Below are 20,162 nucleotides of genomic sequence, written 5' to 3'. Positions count from 1 at the left end.
CTTTGTAAGATTAATGATCATTCGCTCTGCCTAGTTGTGGCGGGAACTGGACGCCAGGATCACCGAGTCAGCCAACGAAGCCAAAGATAACGTCAAGTATCTCTACAGCTTGGAGAAGTTTTGCGATCCTCTTTACAATAGTGACCCTGTATGGAAAATAGTTGATTCACTTCAACAATGACAAGTTCATTTGCGGTCTTACTCAATTTTGCAGGCATTGACAAAATTATACCAAGTTTGTATTTGTGCTTGAAAACAGGTTTCAATGGTGGATGCTATACCAGGTCTTATCAACGCCATCAGAATGATTCATAGAATCTCTCACCACTACAATACATCTGAAAAGATAACATCCCTTTTTGTCAAGGTAACACATGCCCATTTTATACTGCATCTATTTCTGTTCATTTGTATGTTTGTTTTTAAATAGGTAACAAACCAAATGATTACAGCCTGCAAAGGGTACATCACTAACAATGGTGAAAATTCAATTTGGGACCAGCCACAACGGATTGTAGAGGAGAAAATCAAAGCAGCCATTCACCTAAACGAGGTAGTGAGAGCAGTCTTGTTATCGTTCAAAGAAAAGTTTACTTGAGCAAAGTGTTTGATGCTGATAACTTGATCACTTTTTTCAGGAGTACCAGCGTTGTTTCCATAAGACCAAAGCAAAGCTCGAACAAACTCCCACAGAGAGACAGTTTGACTTCAGTGAGATGTACATTTTTGGAAAATTTGACACATTCCAGCGACGACTCAATAAGATCCTGGAAATGTTGGCCACCATTTCTACCTATTCGGCCCTTCAGGATGCAAAAATAGAGAGACTTGAGACGGTGGCAACCAGGTTTCAAGTAAGATCATAAGATGGCTATGTCAGTGCCAGGGAAACTGTCAACTCTGTACAGTATATTTAATTATGTAACAAGCATGCAGATAGGGTTGCAAAGTCAAATAAATACAATACTGAATGCAAGTCAAGGTTCCTTAAGTGCAGCGCTAACAAATCCAGCAGGGTTGTGTTGTGTTTTTGAGCTGCTCTTGCATTTACACTTTTCTCCATAATAACCTAAAACTTTTGTTTATGTCTTTGCTGTCATGAATGATCAAGACTTCAGAAATGAAGGCAAAATGGGAGGTAATGTATTATTTGGAACGTCTAAGTATCTTTTTCAAAATGATTCAAATTCAATATTAGACTAGTCACAATTCGATTGTCGCAGAACAATAACATTGATTTTTATGGGCCTGATTATTTTTTCAATTACATTGTTGTTTTGGCAGATCATAATGCTGAACATGAAGACAAAACATTATAGCTTCCTTGACCAAAGAAGAACTGACTTTGATGTGGACTATGAGGAATTCTGCAAAAGTACGACTGAACTTCATGTATGTTGGATTTGACCATCCAGTCAGTTATTTTGAGTAGTTCAACTAATGAGATTTATAACCTGAAACTGCAGCATTTTTATATTTTTTTCCTCTGGTCTATTTAGGAGCAACTGATGAATTTCATGGATTGCACATTCAACAAAATTCAAAATACAGAACAAGCTCTTGACATGCTTAAAAAATTTCAAAGGTAGCCCACTGTTTATGTCTGTTCCTTGTTGCTATTACACACTTTATGAGTAAGTAAACAAATAAAGATACCGAAACACTCCGGACATGAATTTGACCTCGTGAATCAATTTTCTGTGAATTTAATAGACTGGGTATCCCCAACCTCGGCATTGATGAGAAGTACCAGCATATTCTGAAGAGTTATGGCCGCGACATTGAAATGGTGTCCAATCTCTTCATGAAGCAAAAACAAGACCCCCCAATTGGCCGTAACTTGCCTCCAGTCTCTGGCCGGATCATGTGGGCTCGCCAGCTGTACAGCAGAATTCAGGGTCCCATGGATCTTTTTCAAAAGGTTTATTTATCACGATCATCATCATCATCATCACTGTCTTGACACATTAACATTTTTCAAACTTACCTGTCCTTGTTTGATATCTGGATAGCACACTGGCGTTCTCTCCACACCTGAGGCTAAGAAGATCATCAGGAATTACAACAGGATAGCAGCAGTTCTCCTCGAGTATGAAATACTTCACCATCAAAGCTGGATGAAAACGGTAAAGAATAGAGGAAATACGGGAGGGGGAAAAATTTGCACACTACATCATACCCATTTTATCCAGGTTGAGGATGCCAGGCCTGGCCTACAGGCATCTTTGCTGGTCCGGTCAAAAGAGACAGGAGAACTGTTTGTGAACTTTGACCCGGAGATTATGAAGCAAATCAGAGAGGCAAACTGCATGAGGAGAAACAATTTTGAGGTCCCACCCTTTGCTGCCCTGCTGCAACAAAAACAGGACACCCTCAAAATGAACTTTAACAATTTACAGGTTGCTATTTGCGCTCACTTAATCACATTGAAAATTATCTTGTAATGTGTGCCAAGCTTGCAAAACATTAGTATGGCATTCTCTGTGAGTCATTTCACATATGATGCTTACCTTTGCTATTTCAGTTCATGTTGAGTGAGAATGCTAGAGTTCGTGGAAAAATTCTGAGTGCTTTTGAACAACTGGCAATGCCACATGTAACTAAGGTAAGGGTTTGAGAGTGTATGTGCATGTGTATGTGTATGTGTGTGTGTGTGTGTGTGCGTGTGTGTGTGTGTGTGTGTGTGTGTTTACAGTGTTTCCTCACCAGAAGTAGATATATTTAGAACAGGCTGCCGGCCTACATATGTGGTCCTTGGGAACTAACGTCTACCTGTACAGCACAAGAAAAAGTTAATTGAGATTGTCTGGTGCCATGTAGTACAGTATATGACACAATCACAGTGTGTAAAATGATTTTTCATGAACTTGACAGGTAGATGAGGCAATACAGCCAGGGTTGACATCCCTCAACTGGACATCAATGAACACAGACAAGTACCTCAGTACAGTTTACAAATCCTTGGGTAAGGTCAGATAAATCCAGTAAGATCAGTTTCTCACTTTGTGATGAACAAGTTACTTTACAACCCAGCACGGGCGCCATCTGATGAAATTAGGTCAAAATTCTACACTGTTCTTTTTCATAATGTCATTCATAATTGATATACAGCCTCACTCTTCACTATCTATCATATTCCTTTGATTATCTTTTTATGTGTCTGGTTGCTGCTGCTCCTCCTCTTGTCTCTGTACATTATTTCCATCGTGTCATTCACCGCTGATCATCATTTTTACACCCGTTTCTGACTGCTTCTTGCTGCCTTTTCTCCTCCAGAGAATCTGGAGCTGTTGATGGACAGAGTGAATGACCTGGCAGAGTTCAGGATAGATGCAGTGTTGCAGGAGATGAGCACATGCACATTGTGCATTCTCCCAGAAGATGAACCTGTCACCTGTGAAGACTTTGTTAAGACCACCAGGGTAAATGCATACATAGTGGTAAATAAAATAAACGGATGTGAGTTGGCTGTATAATGAAATACCCAATAAATTCACCGTATCATCAGCATGAGCTGAAACTTAATCAAAAATACCAAACTGTACCATTATTAAAACATTAAAAACGGAAAATCTCTTATAATTTAAAACAGATAACTATGCTGGCAAGAATTTACATTAATGATACATCTGGCTTATACTTTTGACGCCGTTCTTTTTTGCTGTGAATTATATTAAAAGAACCAAGAGCTGAACAAAATAATGAGGTAATGAATCCACCCCACTGAATCCATCATATCCTTAAGGAATTATTGTTGGGCTGAAATTCTCTAGGCCTCCTTGTGCATTGACTGTTTGTGTGTATAGGACTTGTGTATTAAGCAAGCCCAGAGTCTACACACCAAGAGCCTTCAGGTGGAGGAAGCAGCTAATGAACTGATCAACATGCTGCTGGAGTTTGACCACAATCAAAGAGAGGAGGGTGAAAAGTTAGAAGAAGAAATCTGCCCTCAGAGGAAAACAGAAGACAGTGTCGACAGGGAAGGTATTACCACTCCGTTCAAGGAAAAATCTGAATTCAAAATGTTATTGCATTCATTGCAACATATTTGAGTTACCCTAAAAATATTGGCTTTGTTAGCAAGTCCTTGTATAGGATTTAGTATTGTCCAGTATTATCGATGACTGCAAATGAGTGATCACGTCACTTGGACAACTTTATTATGAACCTTTTGTCCTTATCCAAAATATATTAAGAAACCTGTAACATCATTTTGCACAACTGCTGACCCTGTACAACAAATGTTGAGGGCCGTCAGAAGCCCGTCTCTCCTCCAGACACATCTTACTACCCCCTGCCAGTGTTGGTCCGTCTTCCCCCTTGGTAAGGAGGAGGAGGAAGAGAGACCTGATGCAAGTGATGGAGTTGGAGGCACAGGAGCTGCTGTCATATTTCAACCACCGCAATGTAGAGGCTTTGCTCAAACTGACACGGAACACCTTGGAGACATTACGCAAGCATATCCAGACCTCCCCACTTGCACATTTCATGGGTGGGTTTTTGCTTTTTATTTTATTTATTATAACAATCTATATTGATTAGTTTATGATGAGCTTTATTTTTTTTTCTTCAGCCTCTTAATGACCTAAAAAATGTCCCTTTTTGATGCGTACAATTTCCTAAGCAAGAAACCACATCACTTGTCCTTTAGGTGAGAATGACTCACCCAGACGTGGGAGGAGCAACGGCCAGCATGCAATCTTCAAAGTCAATGCAACCCTTTCCATCCCAAATATTGCCATCATTCCAACTCTGGAGGACATACAGCAAGCATTGAATAGGGTAGTCGAGTGTGTGGTCTGTGTTAGCAAAGGCGTTGGCCAGTGGAACAAAGAAAGAATCTCAAAGGTGTGTGATCTTTTACAATACATTTTGCAACAAGTTAGGCAAGGGTAAAATGGAATGTTTGGTTCTTTCGCAGAGAAAAATGAATGAAAAGCGAATAGCAGCATTAAAGCCAGAAAGTTCTGAAAGCGAATCGGAAGATGGAACAACAACGTACCGGAGCCTTGCAGGTGCTGTAAATACTTCACATCATTCATTGTTGTTTTTGTGTGGCTAAAAAGAATAATCAGGACTGAATGTACAATTGTGTCTTCAACAATTTTAGCAATATTATGATCTCAAAAACTCAATACCTTTTAGACGGCAGCGCCTCGGACATATCAGCATATGTGAGCCAAGCCATTCCAATCCAAGCCAAAAACTACTACAAGAATGTTTCTGAGAACAAGGAGATTGCGAAACTGGTTTCTGTCCTTGGCACATCCATCGTCTCTAACAGAAAGGTATCCTTACTTTCACATCTGAGATGCAGGTAATTGTAAGATACTGGTGTAAATATATTCAGTCAGATCGAGGTCCTGAGCACTTAGATGTTTTTCCAATTCCTTGACATGCCGTCAATGTTTTATCACTATAATGACAAATTATATTTCAGATAGCCTGTGTAACATTATATTCAAGTGTTCATTAGTGGTGCACGAGCACACAGAACTGAGTTGCGCCTCATCAGTCCGGCATCTCTTACACACCTGCTTGTTTGTGGTCTGATTCTGTTCGTGCGAAACACCATTGTTTTTTAAATTGAATTTCCTCACAAAGGGACCATAAAAATGATAACGAGTAATCAAATTCATTATGTATATTATGTGGATTGATTTCAATGCCCATGCTTGGTTGTGTAGGAGGTGATGCAAGCTCTAGATCGTTTCAGCAGTTATCATCACATTTGGAGAAAGGATCGCGGTGAAGCCATGCAAAAGTATGACTGTCGGAAACAACATTATCTATTGACAATCATTTTAGGTGAAGTACTTTATAATTACATTGTAAGGTTGTTGCTCCCCCCCCCCCCCCCCCCCCCCCAAGATTCCTTCAAGGTACTCCGTTGCTGTCTGAGTTTGAGAGCCAGATTCTTTACTATCGAGACCTGCACCTGGAAATCAATTCAGAGCCTGAATGCATCACTGTTGGGGCCCTGGCTCTATTTACAGGTTACATTACAATAACCTTCACAGAATGCCAGTTAACCTAAATCATGATAAGTTTTGTTTTCTTTTCAATAAGTGGATCTGAAGCTGTCTCTCACTGCTGAAACTAAAAACTGGATGGTGGACTACGGGCTGTACTGTAACAAGAAATATCGTTCCGAGATGGACCAGATCTTCAATTTCATTGATGAAGCAGGGAAGAAACTGAATCGGCAGATTAAAGACCTGGATGATATTCGTATTGCCATGGCAGCATTCAAGGAAATTAGAGAAAGCCAAATAGCCATTGACTTTCAAGTCGGTCCTATTGAGGCAAGTCATACTCCAGCTGAAAATTATTCCACAAACATGACTGACATATCTTTTACTCTCCATAAAAAGCCAACTCCTCTTGTTGTGTATTATAGGAGTCTTACGCCATGCTTCACAAGTATGAGCTCTCAGTGGCAAAAGAAGAAGCAGACAAAGTGGACACACTTCGCTACATGTGGGAGAAGTTGTTGTTGCGGAGTACAGAAGTGCAGAATGAATTGATTGCATTACAGCCAAAATTCAGAAGTGAACTATTCACAAACGTGCAGATTTTCATGGAGGACTGTCAACAGTTTTACATGGACTATAACAAGGTAGAGCAACATAAAGTACATGCAAATACTATTAAAAATGATTCCGTACAGATATTTGGATATGTACCTTTTCCCCTATGCACCAGGATGGTCCAATGGTGGTGGGGTTAGCTCCTCAGGATGCCAGTGATAGACTTATCATGTACCAGGTACAACGTATGACATTTTCCATATGAATTACAAATCATAGTTAATGGACATTGACAATTATTTAATCACCATTCCGATTCCTTTCTTCCCTCAGAATCTATTTGATAACTTGTTCAGAAAGTACATCACCTACACAGGTGGTGAGGAGCTGTTTGGACTTCCTGTCACCCAGCACCCTGAGCTCTTAGAAATCAGAAAGCAGCTGTCTTTACTGCAAAAGTTGTATGGTCTTTACAACAATGTCATTGAAACGGTTAATGGGTACAATGACATCCTTTGGGCTGACTTGCACATTGAGAAAATCAATAATGATCTGCTGGACTTTCAAACAAGGTGAGGAAAGTGATTTGCTCGAGCAATGAGACTATCAAACTGGAAATTTTCGATCCATGTAACATCAGCATACATCATCATTAGGTACACTTTCACAGCCTAATAAGATTCAATGTATACTAAAATATAGTCTAAATAGCTTGCAAATACAATAGCGTCTGAGACACAGACATGTAACAATGTGTCCGTTATTAAAAGTCTAGCCGGCTGATACAAAGAGGCATCACAAGTCAACCTGGCAAAACAAAAGTGACGTGGGGCTCATGCTTATAAGGTGGCTGGGCAACAAGCCTCAACTGGGTGCCGTTGCTGTGAATAATTGGCTAATGAGTTGAGGTGTGGCCAAGAGCAGAGTGGACAATTCCATCATAGCAGTCGGGCAGATAGGAAGGATTCTAATATCTGATATTTCATAGTGAAATTGTATTGAATCAAAATGCAACGTACAGTGTTTTTGCCACAGCAATAAAGTGACTGATCTTGGGAGAAAAAAAAAACAAATTAGAAAAACTGCCTCAATATGAAAATTTAATTCAGCAATTAATTGTTTTTGTAACCTTTGCACATAAATGTTTTACCAAATAGTGCACCACATTAAGACTGAACAATTTCAATTTCCCATCAAGACTTATCTTTGTCCTTTGTGAGGGTTTATTTATTGGGAATGTGCTCAGAGGGAACAACGACTATTTCATCTTGAATTATTAGTTTTTATGTCAACAAAAAGTTCTGACTAGTCAAAGTTTTTTGACGCTCTATGCTTGAATGTGATCTTCTACCTTCAGATATGAAATTTCTTAAATGGGGAACTTGGCTGTACACATATTGGGTACTGGTAGATTATGGCGTTTTGACGAACACCCATTCTAGATGATAGCTTGATAACCTTTTTATAACGCCAGATGTCGCAAGCTGCCTCGGGCTCTCAAGGAATGGCAAGCCTTCCTGGATCTGAAAAAAATAATTGATGAATTTAATGAGTGCTGCCCCCTATTGGAGTTTATGTCCAACAAGGCCATGATGATGCGGCACTGGAAGAGAATTACAGAGGTCGGTAAAACAATCTAATGCAATGAGCACATTACACTCACTAATGTTCACCATCTGGTCTGGTTCTTTGACCAGGTGACAGGACATACATTTGAGGTTGAGACTGATACTTTCAAGCTGCGTAGTATTATGGAGGCTCCCCTACTCAAGTGCAAAGAGGAGATTGAGGTGAGACTCAATGTCCATTACAGAATTGTTCATCCAATTTTTGTTCGGTTAATTTAAGACTACTATAAATTGATCACGGGGCGTTACACTGATTGGGTGTGTGTCTGAGGTCTATCTATGTTTAATTATGGCTGGTTGTGACGCAGGATATCTGCATTAGTGCAGTGAAAGAGCGGGACATTGAGCAGAAGTTGAAGCAAGTAATTGCAGAGTGGGACAACAAGACTTTTACTTTTGCCAACTTTAAAACCCGTGGAGAGCTCTTACTAAGAGGAGACAGCACATCAGAAATCATCACCAGTATGGAGGACAGCCTCATGGTATTAGGATCTCTTATTAGCAACAGGTATGTGCTTTATGACTTGCCAGTACATCATACTTTGACATTTATCACCACAACTCAAAGTGTCACACTAACAGGATGATGTTCCTTTCTGTCCAGGTACAATACTCCATTTAAAGCCCAGATACAGAAATGGGTACTGAATCTGTCCAACACCACTGACATTATAGAAAATTGGATGACTGTCCAAAACTTATGGATCTACCTAGAGGCTGTGTTTGTAGGGGGAGACATTGCCAAACAACTTCCAAAGGTAGGAACATCATTAAATTTAGAATTGTCATTTATTGCATTGACTCGTAAAAATGATCACAGGGATTCTCATATGAAACGGCAATCAAGGTGTCCAAATCCCAGAGAACTATGTGTTTTGTTTGGATTTTCAGTCAAGTGCCTGAGGTGCCTAAATGAAAAGAAAACAAAAATGACCTATTTATCGTCCACCAGGAAGCAAAGCGTTTCTCCAACATTGACAAATCTTGGGTGAAGATCATGACACGGGCCCACGATATGCCCAATGTGATCCAGTCATGTGTTGGGGATGAGACAATGGGACAGCTGCTTCCACACCTTCTGGAACAACTCGAGATTTGCCAGAAATCTCTGACAGGGTGAGAGTCAGTTTAAGTCCATGCTCAAAAAGTATTAGTGTTTTAAAGTTTGTATTTATATGTGTTACATGTTATCTTAACATGGTACAACAGCTACTTGGAGAAGAAGCGTCTGCTGTTTCCTCGGTTCTTCTTTGTGTCTGACCCTGCACTGCTCGAGATCCTGGGTCAAGCCTCAGACTCCCATACCATCCAAGCCCACCTTCTTAATGTCTTTGACAACATTAAATGTGTCAGATTTCATGACAAGGTGAATTTTTGTGAATATGTTTGAAGTGAAAAAGACATTGCAGTACATACTGTTTATGTGTACAGTCGACCCTCACTAGGGACAAGGCCTGCTGGTGAATAGCAAAAATACACATATAATGGAGGCCCACTGAAGTATATTCTTTTTTACAAACCCATGAAAAAATCTTCAAAAAAAAAACACGAATAAACTTTCACTATACCAATTTAAAGGATTACCGTATTCAAGTCAGACATCAAGGATGTAACTGAGTTTCTCTTTTTTCAATGTATCACACATGGCAGGTATATGACCGCATCCTGGCTGTGTCATCTCGGGAGGGGGAGACTATGGAGTTGGATCGACCAGTCACAGCAGAGGGAAATGTTGAGGTTTGGCTGAATGCCCTACTCAAAGAATCCCAGAGATCTTTACATATGATCATCCGGCAGGCTGTTTTGGCCATTCAGGAATCTGCCTTCCAGCTTATCGACTTCCTCAACTCCTTTCCTGCTCAAGTGAGTCAAAGGCAGCCATACTAAGGACGTGAAAGGTAAACCACAAAATAGTGAGGGAACACTAGCTACATTAAATTGGAGAGGAGGTGGAAAGACAGACAGACAATTAAAAAATTAGGGTGTGGATGACACAACAGGGAAAGAACAGGAAAACAATCAAAAAGCAATAACAGCACAATACATGAAAAAAAAAAAAAAAAAACAACACCACAAAATCGACTATGGTCTGTTGATGTTTTATGCAGGTGGGTTTGCTGGGCATCCAGATGATATGGACAAGGGATTCCGAGGATGCTCTCACTAATGCCCGATATGATCGTCGTATCATGGCTAAAACCAATCAAATATTTTTAGATCTGCTCAATACACTGATCGATATGACCACAAGAGACCTGAGTTCCATTGAGCGGACCAAATATGAGACCCTCATCACTATTCATGTACACCAGAGGGACATATTTGATGACCTGGTATGTATGGATCTGAGAATTTAAGCATGAAATGCAATTTCTACACTGTTTTGAAATTGAAGAGAGCTCTATAATTTTAACTGTCACTTAGAGTATAGCTAAGAAGAAAGTGTTAAATCACTCTTTGCATCAACAAGCAAGGCTTGGGCTGTCAGGCTACCATTCAGATATCTGAAAAGAGTACAGAGAAAAACATATTCAGCCTTTTGTGTGTGTGCGCGTGTGTGCGCGCGTGTGTGTGTTTGTGTGTGTGTGTGTGTGTGTGGGGGGGGGGGATTATGAAAGGCTCTCTTTCGGGCACAATAATTGCCTTGCTTGTCAGCAAGGAGAACAAGAAGTACATTTATTTGATGGACTATGTTTTATTTCCCTTAATTTATTGATTTAATTTGACCCACGTTTTCAAAAATATTGTCTGCCTCCAATCTTCAATTCAGCATTCACTCGCTCTTTTGTCATTCCTGACTCAACCTAAGAGTCATCCTTCTTACTGCTCCCACTTTAAAACATAAGTTCAGATAATAGCTCCGTTAATTTCATCTTTCTCATCATCTCTAATTTACATTAACTCTCTTACAGATAACACTTTTCTAACCTTGTCTTGTCTCTTTCCTTTTTTTCTTACTTCTTACTGTCTCTTTGCAACATCAATGTCAACCACTATCCCTTCATGAAGCCGAAACTGGCATCCTTGATTGTTAACTCTTTGTCCTTATTTGTCCTCTTGCTTCTTTGTTCACTTTGTTACCAAGTGCCAGCTGCATGTCAAAAGCCCCGGAGACTTTGAGTGGTTGAAGCAGTGCCGTTTCTACTTCAATGAGGACTCTGACAAAATGATGATCAACATCACAGATGTAGGCTTCCTTTACCAGAATGAATTTTTGGGCTGCACTGAAAGGCTTGTGATTACACCATTGACTGACAGGTAAGTTCCACACATGAGGTTAAATAAAGAACACAAAAGAGGGGAAAAAAGAAAGCCAACCTTACTATTGGAATTGCGCGGGAACAAAAAATTAAGTTATGCTCAGGCTTACGCCAAGGACGGGCACCAGTCTTATTTTCTGTGTTGTTAACTACTGTTTTTTGTTTTTGGTAACTGAGAAAAAAACCAAAAACAGATTATTACTCTGGAAGTAATTCTCTAAATCCTCTTACACCTACACATCCGAGCTGTCCAATGAGTACTCCTGACCTCAGAGCCCAGTTATCGTACTGCTGTCGCTACAGAGCGCTTTAACATCTAACCTGCACTATGTCAATCCAACCGTGCTGTTTAACCATTTAGTTTGTGGCGTGAATCAATATTTGAGCACACCTGTTCAGGAATATATTGAGATTGACTGAAAGGATTTGCTGTTGGAGCGATTGATTGTTTTAAAGCAACCCTCAGTACTGACTCGTTCTAGTAATAAGCTTTAGGTTTCAGGTTAGGTTTCAGTATAATTCCCATGTGTTTGTTTATGTGCAAACTCCAGTGCCTAAGGTTTGGGTTAACCAGCTTAATACATTAAAACAACTTGCACATCCTACTATTGGACTTGATGTCTTCTTCTAACAAGTCCATCATGCCTTGATGGGAACAATACTTACACAATACTTTACACAACAGTCAATCACTGTGAGTGACAGGGCACAAAACAGCTCACAGACAGACACAATAATCAACCTAGAAGCATGCTTTGACATACACAGCAAAGGGATAGCAATGTGAAACAACAGCAGTGACAGCAAGTCAGCTGCCAGCATCTTTTGGCGACACACACAGCAATACGCTACATGCACTCCGATGCCAAAACAGAAAAAAATCTTTCAATGCTTAAAATATTTCATTTGTTTCCTGCAGTGCCAATGTCCACTGCTGTTGTTGTCTGCCACTCATTTTTTCCATTCTGTACTTTCTCATTGCGCGCCCTTGAGTCTCACTCAGCTATAGTCTCAGGTTTGAAAAAAAGAAACAATAGAAATGCACAACAGGTTGATGACAAACAATGACGATTTCGGACAAAAAATGCTTCCGATTTTTTTCTAGACTACATAAAAAAATGTTGCATGAACCTGCAAGGACAGTCTTGCACCAAAAAGGCTAAAATGTAGTCTTTATTGATGGTAACCTCCAACCTCACTCACGGGCATCATCATCATCCATTAGGGCTGCAACTTCACATAAAAACAATCTGTCTCTTCCAGGAAGCAATATCAAAAAGTCGTAAACTTCTTAGTGTGTGAATGTAAGTGAATCTGTTCTATGTCCACATATACGGCATAGGTGCTACATCACCCTTGCCCAGGCTCTCTGTATGAGTATGGGTGGAGCACCTGCAGGTCCTGCAGGAACAGGTATGAGATACTCAAATATACCGATACACTTTTAATTGCACAAACATGAAACTAACTGACAGTTAACATTTTAAGAGTTCAGCGACTCAAAACTAACTAACAACTAGTTGCCATTACCTGGATTACTGACAGACACAGTTGAATCTGGTTTTTGGTATGTGTGCAAATCTATGAATCTCATATTTTAATGCGACAACTCATTGCTTGTGTTAGGTAAAACTGAGACCATTAAGGATATGGGGCGCTGTTTGGGGAAGTATGTGGTAGTCTTCAACTGTTCTGACCAAATGGACTTCAGAGGTCTAGGAAGAATATTCAAGGGTAAGCATAAACAAATAACAAATAACACGAGATTAAGTGCTGTGTTTTGACTACAGAAGATACCGGATTGTGCCATCACTTTATTTAAAGCAAACTAATCAATGAAAGGCATGTGTATATGATTGATAGGTCTTGCTCAATCTGGTTCATGGGGCTGTTTTGACGAATTCAACCGCATTGACCTACCCGTCCTGTCGGTGGCAGCCCAGCAGATTTCAATAGTGCTCACCTGCAAGAAAGAAAGACGAAAAAACTTTGTCTTTACTGATGGAGAAAATGTGGAGATGAATCCAGAATTTGGTATCTTTATAACAATGGTCAGTGTCATTGATTGGTAACTAGGGTTATTTTCTGCATTCCTCCATACATGGGAATAATGTAATGTGCAGCAGCTGCCTAAATGCCTCACAGTTAGGCATCAGCATTTTTACAGCTTACAAAGCAATCTAGTCAATCCTGAGTAAGGGAGAGCTAAAAAGTTAAAGTGCCGTTTTCTCTCTGTGTACTGGACATACCTGGAAGAGATTTTGCCACATTTCTGATCAAAATCAATTCAGCTGCTGGCTTTTTGTCGTCTCTTCGTCTTTCATCACTTTTCATGCTTTGAGCCACCTGCCAGCATAGCGCCTCTATTAGTATGCAGATTTTGGCCCAATTTTGTCAGGTCTGGAAAAAATATGGAAAGGCTTAATTTAATTTAACATCAGTTATATCATCCCTTTGACTCTTTCACTCTTTTATTCACCAAAATACTATCGAAGCTAAGAAATCAAGCCAGTTTTACGTTATAATCATTTACATTACGAAACAAATGACTGCACCCCAATATTATATATAGCATACTCTCACTAATTTTAGATTAATCGTCATTAAAATTGCTAGAGAGAAATTAATAAAGTGCTGACTTTGCAAAGAGGTGTTCAGTAATGTGTATGCTTGTCTTACCTGGACACTCAGAATCCGGGTTATGCAGGGCGACAGGAACTCCCAGAGAACCTAAAGATCAATTTTCGCTCTGTGGCCATGATGGTTCCTGACCGCCAAATTATCATCAGAGTGAAGCTAGCCAGCTGTGGCTTCATAGATAACATGGAGCTGGCTCGAAAATTCTTCACGCTCTACAAGCTCTGTGAAGAGCAGCTCTCCAAGCAGGTAAACAAAGACACAGGTCTGAAATTTCCAACAGTTAATTTTGTTGTTTGATTGGTCCATTATGTGGAATTTAATTGCATCAATTGTACCTGTTCATTAATATCTGTTTATAATCGAGATGACAGGATCAGCCAAGCTTTCCTCAGGTGGGAATCTGTCAGAACCTTTCAGCTGCATCTTAAATCTGATCACCTCACCTCTCATACTGGTTTTGGATAGGCTTCTTGAATATGTATGGACTAACTTGTTTTATTAACTGTTAGTTTGTGTTTTGAATTTTAAAATATATTTATAAAAATGATGCACTGAGGTTCCCATGGTTGTCTAGAATTGGCGATCAAAACAATCTTAGAAGAAGAAAGACATATTGCAGTGAAATAACTTTGACTAAATCATCCAGGTTCACTATGACTTTGGCTTGCGGAACATCCTCTCCGTGTTGCGAACTCTGGGAGCAGCCAAACGAGCCAATCCCAGCGACACTGAGTCTACCATCGTCATGAGGGTTCTCAGGGACATGAATCTCTCAAAGTTGGTCGGTCTGAATGATGAAATGAACAACATTATGAAGTCTTAGCTTTATAATAAATCTGCACATGAATATATTTGTTAGATCGACGAAGATGAGCCACTCTTCCTGAGCTTAATTGAGGATCTCTTCCCAGGCATTCAGCTTGATAAAGCAGGTTACCCTGAACTTGAGGCAGCCATTGACAAACAGGTAGAAATGAGTTTCTGCATGTGAACAACAAGAGTGTTATGCTGCGAAAATTGAGCGGGTCGGTGCAAGGATGAAGAAAAAAAAGGGCAGCTTTATAGATATGTATCATGTCTGATGGCCGACAGGAAAATATTTTTTTTTAATTGCCATTTTATGTTCCCTTTGGTTATCTTTATCTGATAACGATTTTGTTTGATGATTAGAAAAAAAGAGAGAGCAACTTAGGTCAGGATTAAAACTTTTTTTTACCCTGTAAAACAAAGTTACAAACGAGTGTTAATCATTGTCTCTGAACTATATTTCATTCAACATGTTATTTACATAATCATATTTAATGATTTATATTTTACACTCAGAATAATAAACATTGCCAGAATCTGCCCCTTTCAATGAGCAAAAAACACAAAGGTACTAATGCACACTTTGTGTTGAGCTGTATTGATTACAGCAGCGCTCCTTTTTCGGGTATTCTTATATTGTACAGTTTAATAAAAAGAGAGAAAGAGCCCATAACAATCATTTTAGAGGCCCTGCATTTGTGTATCAGGATCGATTTGAATAGTGCTCAAAGCAAGCCGTTTATGGGTCTTTCATTTGCCGGAGCCACACCCACAAATTCTTATTTATTAATTTTGGGCAAATGTACATACTGCTGTTCAAAGTAATGTTTCTCTTCAGGTGGAAGATGCAGGTCTGATTTGTCACCCACCCTGGAAACTGAAAGTTATCCAACTATTTGAGACTCAGAGGGTCCGGCATGGCATGATGGCTCTGGGGCCCAGTGGGGCAGGAAAGACAACTTGTATCCATACACTGATGAGAGCCATGACAGGTGGGAGGCCAATGCAGTGTCACATTTGCTTAAAAGTACATTTTTAAACAGCCTATGAACAGCTGTTTTCAAAAATAAAATCTACTATAAATCAATTTAGATAAACCCAGGAAGATTAACATTTACTCAGACCTGCAAATTTTACACATTTAGTTTCTGAAAAGAGCTCTGCATGTCTCGATATAATATCCTTCCTCTCCTAGAGTGTGGTCAACCACACAGAGAGATGCGCATGAACCCCAAAGCCATCACAGCACCTCAAATGTTTGGACGACTTGATGTGGCCACAAATGACTGGACCGATGGCATCTTCTCAACACTCTGGAGGAAAACACTGAAGGCAAAGAAAGGTCTGGAATTGAAAACAACACAGGAAGGTTCCAGCCTGACGACAGCAATTTATGATATGTATCTTGAATCCAAACTACAAACTAGCAGCCTTCTCTGCTACACGTTCATGTGGTCCTGGAAGGATTCTTCTGGGACCGTCTGCAGCACTATTGTAACTACCATCTTGAGATTGTCCACGTCTTTAGAGCAGATTCCTTTGATGATCGCCTTGAGTTTTGGCAAGTGTAAAAACACTCATTTCAGCTGAGTAGGGACGTTGCTCCAGCATCCGATGTCCTTGGAACTACAGGAATTGTCGGATGGTCAGAATATTGTGAGCAGGTGCATTATCATTTGAAGTTGCGATGAGGTTCCCTGCCACATCTGTGGTCTCTTATCTAGTCTCTTATACAACAGTAGTAAAGACAATGCTGTGACTTCTGGTTCATAATCAAAAAGGTTGAAAGGTTTCCTTTGTGATACTAAAACTTTTCTCACATGACCTGTATTCTATGGGAGACAGCGAGTGGTTGTTTTCAATGAAGCACAGATAACATGGCCTCAGAACTTCATCTTCTCTGCCTAGTAACATGAAGAAAAGCGGAAAGATGAAAGACAATCCCTATAGAGCTCAGAGTTGATTCCTCTCATGATTCATTTGGGTCCTTGCAGATGAAGGGGCATTTTTTTTCTTTAGGATCTGTGTGAAAATCAGTAAGTTGTATGTCACAGAAAAGTTTAATTGCCCAGGGACATCCTCATACTCCCCAGCTCAGCACCCCAGAGTTTGTTTTATCTTCCTATCTTCCTTGGGCGTTCATTACAGATGCATGCGTACGCTTGTGTGAATTTACAGTATATGTGTTTGCTTTCATGTGTGCACGTTTTATTTGCTGCTTGCTGCTCACCACACAAGAAGATTCATGTGGGTCATGCATGAATGCTATACAAGTCATGGCAGCAACTGATTTTTTTTCATATTACAAACTTGCTTGAGAATTGTGCTCCCATTATTTCCATGCACGGTGTCCATCACTGGCTCAGTACTTTGGTTTTAGCCAAAGCATTCAAGTAAAAGTAAATATCTTTTCAGGTGAACACATATGGATTGTCCTCGACGGACCGGTTGATGCCATCTGGATAGAGAATCTTAACTCGGTCTTGGATGACAACAAAACTCTTACTTTGGCAAATGGAGACCGTATACCAATGGCGCCCAACTGTAAGGTGGTGTTTGAGCCGCACAACATCGACAATGCCTCTCCAGCCACTGTCTCACGCAACGGCATGGTGTTCATGAGTTCGTCTGTGCTCAGCTGGAGCCCAATATTAGAGGTACAAAACAATGACCATGGTTTTAATGATGGTATGAAACGCAGTGAAATCTAAGTTATTTACACATATTACTCCTAAAATAAAGTTGGACAATGTTTATTAAAAACTAACATTCTTACTTGTGTCCAGGGGTGGTTAAAAAAACGCTGCCCTCAGGAGGTACAGGTTCTGAGGGACCTCTTCTCTTCCTCGTTCACCAGACTGTACCGCTTCTGTGTACAGTCACTTGAGTTCAAAATAGAGCTGCTTGAGGCTTTTGTCATCATGCAGTGCATCAACATGCTGCAGGGGCTCATCCCAACAAAGGTGGGTTTGATCATTTCAAAATTTCTAATCAGGGTCAGGGTCTGATGCGCTTATTTCCTTATACATTAAAAAAAAGTAATCTTTTTGGCATTAATTGAAGCAGTATAAGAAGGAACTACAAATGTTAGGTGAAGTTGCATTGAGAGCCACAATTTAATGCAGTTGTATAGAATCCCATTCATTCATTTTTTTTAAACGCTAAATGGATCCCTCAGTTCCTAGCTCAGAAGAAACAAGTAAAGCCAGACTAATGAATATGCATCAAGGTCAAACAGAAGGTGCTTGTGCAGTTTATACAAACTATTATATTATCTACTGCCAAAGTCGTCACATTGTCAGAAATGCTAGTCCCCTCATTATTATGCAACACGCCATTGAGCGTGTGCTATATTAATATAAGACCAATACACGTTTCTTTGATGATGATAATAAAAGTAATTTAGTAATGATAAGTGCCACCCTCATAGGAACAGTGTGCCGACTTATCTCGAGAGCACTTGGAGCGCCTGTATGCATTTGCTATGATGTGGAGCGCAGGAGCTGTCCTTGAACTAGATGACCGGAAAAAAATGGAGCTGTGGCTAAGAAGAGATGACAATTTTCATCTAAACTTGCCTGACATTCCTCCTGACAGTGAGGACACCATGTTTGACTATCATGTCACAATAGACGGTAGGCATGAGGCCTGGATAAGATACACACACACACACACGCACACAAAAACACACACACACAGACACAGACATGCACACACATACACACACAGGCACACATACACACACACATGTGGAGCGCAGGAGCTGTCTGGATACCAACAATTTTATTTGTGTACATATAAAATTGTTGGTACCTGGGCGGGAATGAAATCAAATAAATGCAGAATTGAGTAATATTAATAACAACAAATAAACTTTTTATGAAAATCAACAAATGAAAATCACACACCGATTTTGAATTGTGGTGAACAGAATTATTTTAATAAAATTAACTCATAAAACAGGGCTCAACAAAGATGTGTCCTATAATTAGCGTCACAGGGGTCTTCAAATATCTAAGCAGTTACTCGGCCTATTTATGATCACTGTGTTGTTTTTTGACACGGTGTGTAAACACACCAAGCATAGGTAGGTTGCCTTGCTGCATACCCTTAGAATGATTCCCCGCCCACCCATGCATCACTATATGTAGGAAACTGTTGTGAGTGGTAATGTTGTTTTGTTGTAGGTCAGTGGGTCCACTGGAATACACGAGTGGAGGAATATGTGTATCCATCAGAAATAATCCCAGAGTATAGCTCCATTTTGGTACCCAATGTGGACAATGTTCGAACTGACTTCCTGATACAGACCATCGCCAAGCAGGGCAAGGTGATGTTCAACAACAACAACAACAAACATCTTTTTGTCAATAATGAGTCGGTCGGTGTTGTCAGAAATGAGTATGAGCGGAGCAACTAAGTGGTCTATACCCAAAATGCTTGATGAACACCTTGATAGGTATTTTTCAATACTTTTGTTCATATACTTATCACTCCACAGATCTCTACTAAGGCTTACGAGTTCCTTCAAATTTAATTCTGTATGATGAGTAGACAGGTTTTTTTCTTGTTAATTAGAACCATCTCTTACACAGTTTTAATCGATAACATCACAGCATGACCCGTTGCTGCTATGTTTGAAAAGCAGATGGAAATTGTGTCGTCTGAAAAGACCTTTCAATTCATTATAATATGGAATTCATTACAAGTCCTATTTGTGTGAGCATGCATGCATGAATAATGTATGCACCACTTGCATACAGCCGCAAACTAACCGACAAGGTAAAATCCCATGAAGTGGTACCTCCACAAGTGAAAATAAAACATTTGGAGGGGGGTTTAAAATTCTGATTTGGGCTCAAAATAGCTTTGACCACCATCATCAGGTCAATGCCAAGCCATTCTCTCATCGGTACAGTCCGCAATACAGAAGGGTGGTGTGAGCTGCGGTTCATGCGGCGTCTTCAGAATTGTATAAAACTCACAAAATTGACTAACACTGCAACATGTTTTTTAGGCCGTTTTGCTGATTGGAGAGCAAGGGACGGCTAAGACAGTCATGATTAAGAGCTACATGTCAAAGCTTCATCCTGAGACACACATGGGAAAGAGCATGAATTTTTCCTCTGCCACCACACCACTCATATTCCAGGTGCAGTACAACCATCCAGCTCCTTCGACTTGAATAATTTAGTCTTCTGCTGCATTTTGCGCATTTAGTTTCAACCCACCTTGCACAATGCTCTAGGCTCAACATCTGTTATTCCTTAAAAAGAGCAAGTTAGATTTAAATGATT

The 20,162-nt window shown here is 40.0% G+C and overlaps 1 protein-coding gene and 1 long non-coding RNA gene across 2 annotated transcripts in view; one reads left to right on the top strand and one right to left on the bottom strand.

Moving 5' to 3' along the window:
- dnah5 (dynein, axonemal, heavy chain 5) overlaps positions 1-20,162 on the top strand; it is a 57,408-nt gene that overhangs the window by 6,143 nt on the left and 31,103 nt on the right. Inside the window, exons 8-53 of the mRNA XM_085919443.1 lie at positions 35-148; positions 260-367; positions 431-553; positions 639-854; positions 1,112-1,138; positions 1,285-1,392; positions 1,500-1,585; positions 1,714-1,921; positions 2,013-2,126; positions 2,193-2,399; positions 2,525-2,605; positions 2,875-2,965; positions 3,277-3,422; positions 3,807-3,984; positions 4,259-4,492; positions 4,652-4,848; positions 4,922-5,015; positions 5,146-5,288; positions 5,688-5,764; positions 5,872-5,996; positions 6,070-6,305; positions 6,401-6,619; positions 6,706-6,768; positions 6,864-7,102; positions 8,005-8,152; positions 8,228-8,320; positions 8,467-8,666; positions 8,763-8,916; positions 9,111-9,274; positions 9,368-9,524; positions 9,809-10,021; positions 10,267-10,491; positions 11,244-11,416; positions 12,761-12,831; positions 13,045-13,152; positions 13,282-13,469; positions 14,110-14,304; positions 14,705-14,839; positions 14,918-15,025; positions 15,704-15,857; positions 16,061-16,207; positions 17,281-17,522; positions 17,652-17,828; positions 18,296-18,500; positions 19,053-19,195; positions 19,883-20,017. Of these exons, the coding sequence (XP_085775569.1) occupies positions 35-148; positions 260-367; positions 431-553; positions 639-854; positions 1,112-1,138; positions 1,285-1,392; positions 1,500-1,585; positions 1,714-1,921; positions 2,013-2,126; positions 2,193-2,399; positions 2,525-2,605; positions 2,875-2,965; positions 3,277-3,422; positions 3,807-3,984; positions 4,259-4,492; positions 4,652-4,848; positions 4,922-5,015; positions 5,146-5,288; positions 5,688-5,764; positions 5,872-5,996; positions 6,070-6,305; positions 6,401-6,619; positions 6,706-6,768; positions 6,864-7,102; positions 8,005-8,152; positions 8,228-8,320; positions 8,467-8,666; positions 8,763-8,916; positions 9,111-9,274; positions 9,368-9,524; positions 9,809-10,021; positions 10,267-10,491; positions 11,244-11,416; positions 12,761-12,831; positions 13,045-13,152; positions 13,282-13,469; positions 14,110-14,304; positions 14,705-14,839; positions 14,918-15,025; positions 15,704-15,857; positions 16,061-16,207; positions 17,281-17,522; positions 17,652-17,828; positions 18,296-18,500; positions 19,053-19,195; positions 19,883-20,017 (6,969 nt within the window). The remainder of the gene's footprint in view (positions 1-34; positions 149-259; positions 368-430; positions 554-638; positions 855-1,111; positions 1,139-1,284; positions 1,393-1,499; positions 1,586-1,713; positions 1,922-2,012; positions 2,127-2,192; positions 2,400-2,524; positions 2,606-2,874; positions 2,966-3,276; positions 3,423-3,806; positions 3,985-4,258; positions 4,493-4,651; positions 4,849-4,921; positions 5,016-5,145; positions 5,289-5,687; positions 5,765-5,871; positions 5,997-6,069; positions 6,306-6,400; positions 6,620-6,705; positions 6,769-6,863; positions 7,103-8,004; positions 8,153-8,227; positions 8,321-8,466; positions 8,667-8,762; positions 8,917-9,110; positions 9,275-9,367; positions 9,525-9,808; positions 10,022-10,266; positions 10,492-11,243; positions 11,417-12,760; positions 12,832-13,044; positions 13,153-13,281; positions 13,470-14,109; positions 14,305-14,704; positions 14,840-14,917; positions 15,026-15,703; positions 15,858-16,060; positions 16,208-17,280; positions 17,523-17,651; positions 17,829-18,295; positions 18,501-19,052; positions 19,196-19,882; positions 20,018-20,162) is intronic.
- Positions 11,664-14,829, bottom strand: LOC147052172 (uncharacterized). Its single transcript, XR_015067004.1, has 3 exons — positions 13,668-14,829; positions 13,339-13,381; positions 11,664-13,133 (listed from the first exon to the last, which is right to left on the bottom strand). It is a non-coding gene; the product is annotated as an uncharacterized LOC147052172 (long non-coding RNA).

This window comes from Syngnathus leptorhynchus, chromosome 8, assembly GCF_054491065.1.
Source record: "Syngnathus leptorhynchus isolate UIUO chromosome 8, UIUO_Slep, whole genome shotgun sequence".
Classification (NCBI taxonomy): domain Eukaryota; kingdom Metazoa; phylum Chordata; class Actinopteri; order Syngnathiformes; family Syngnathidae; genus Syngnathus; species Syngnathus leptorhynchus.
Note: the sequence above shows the minus strand (reverse complement) of the source record. Positions and strands in the feature narration are given on the sequence as shown.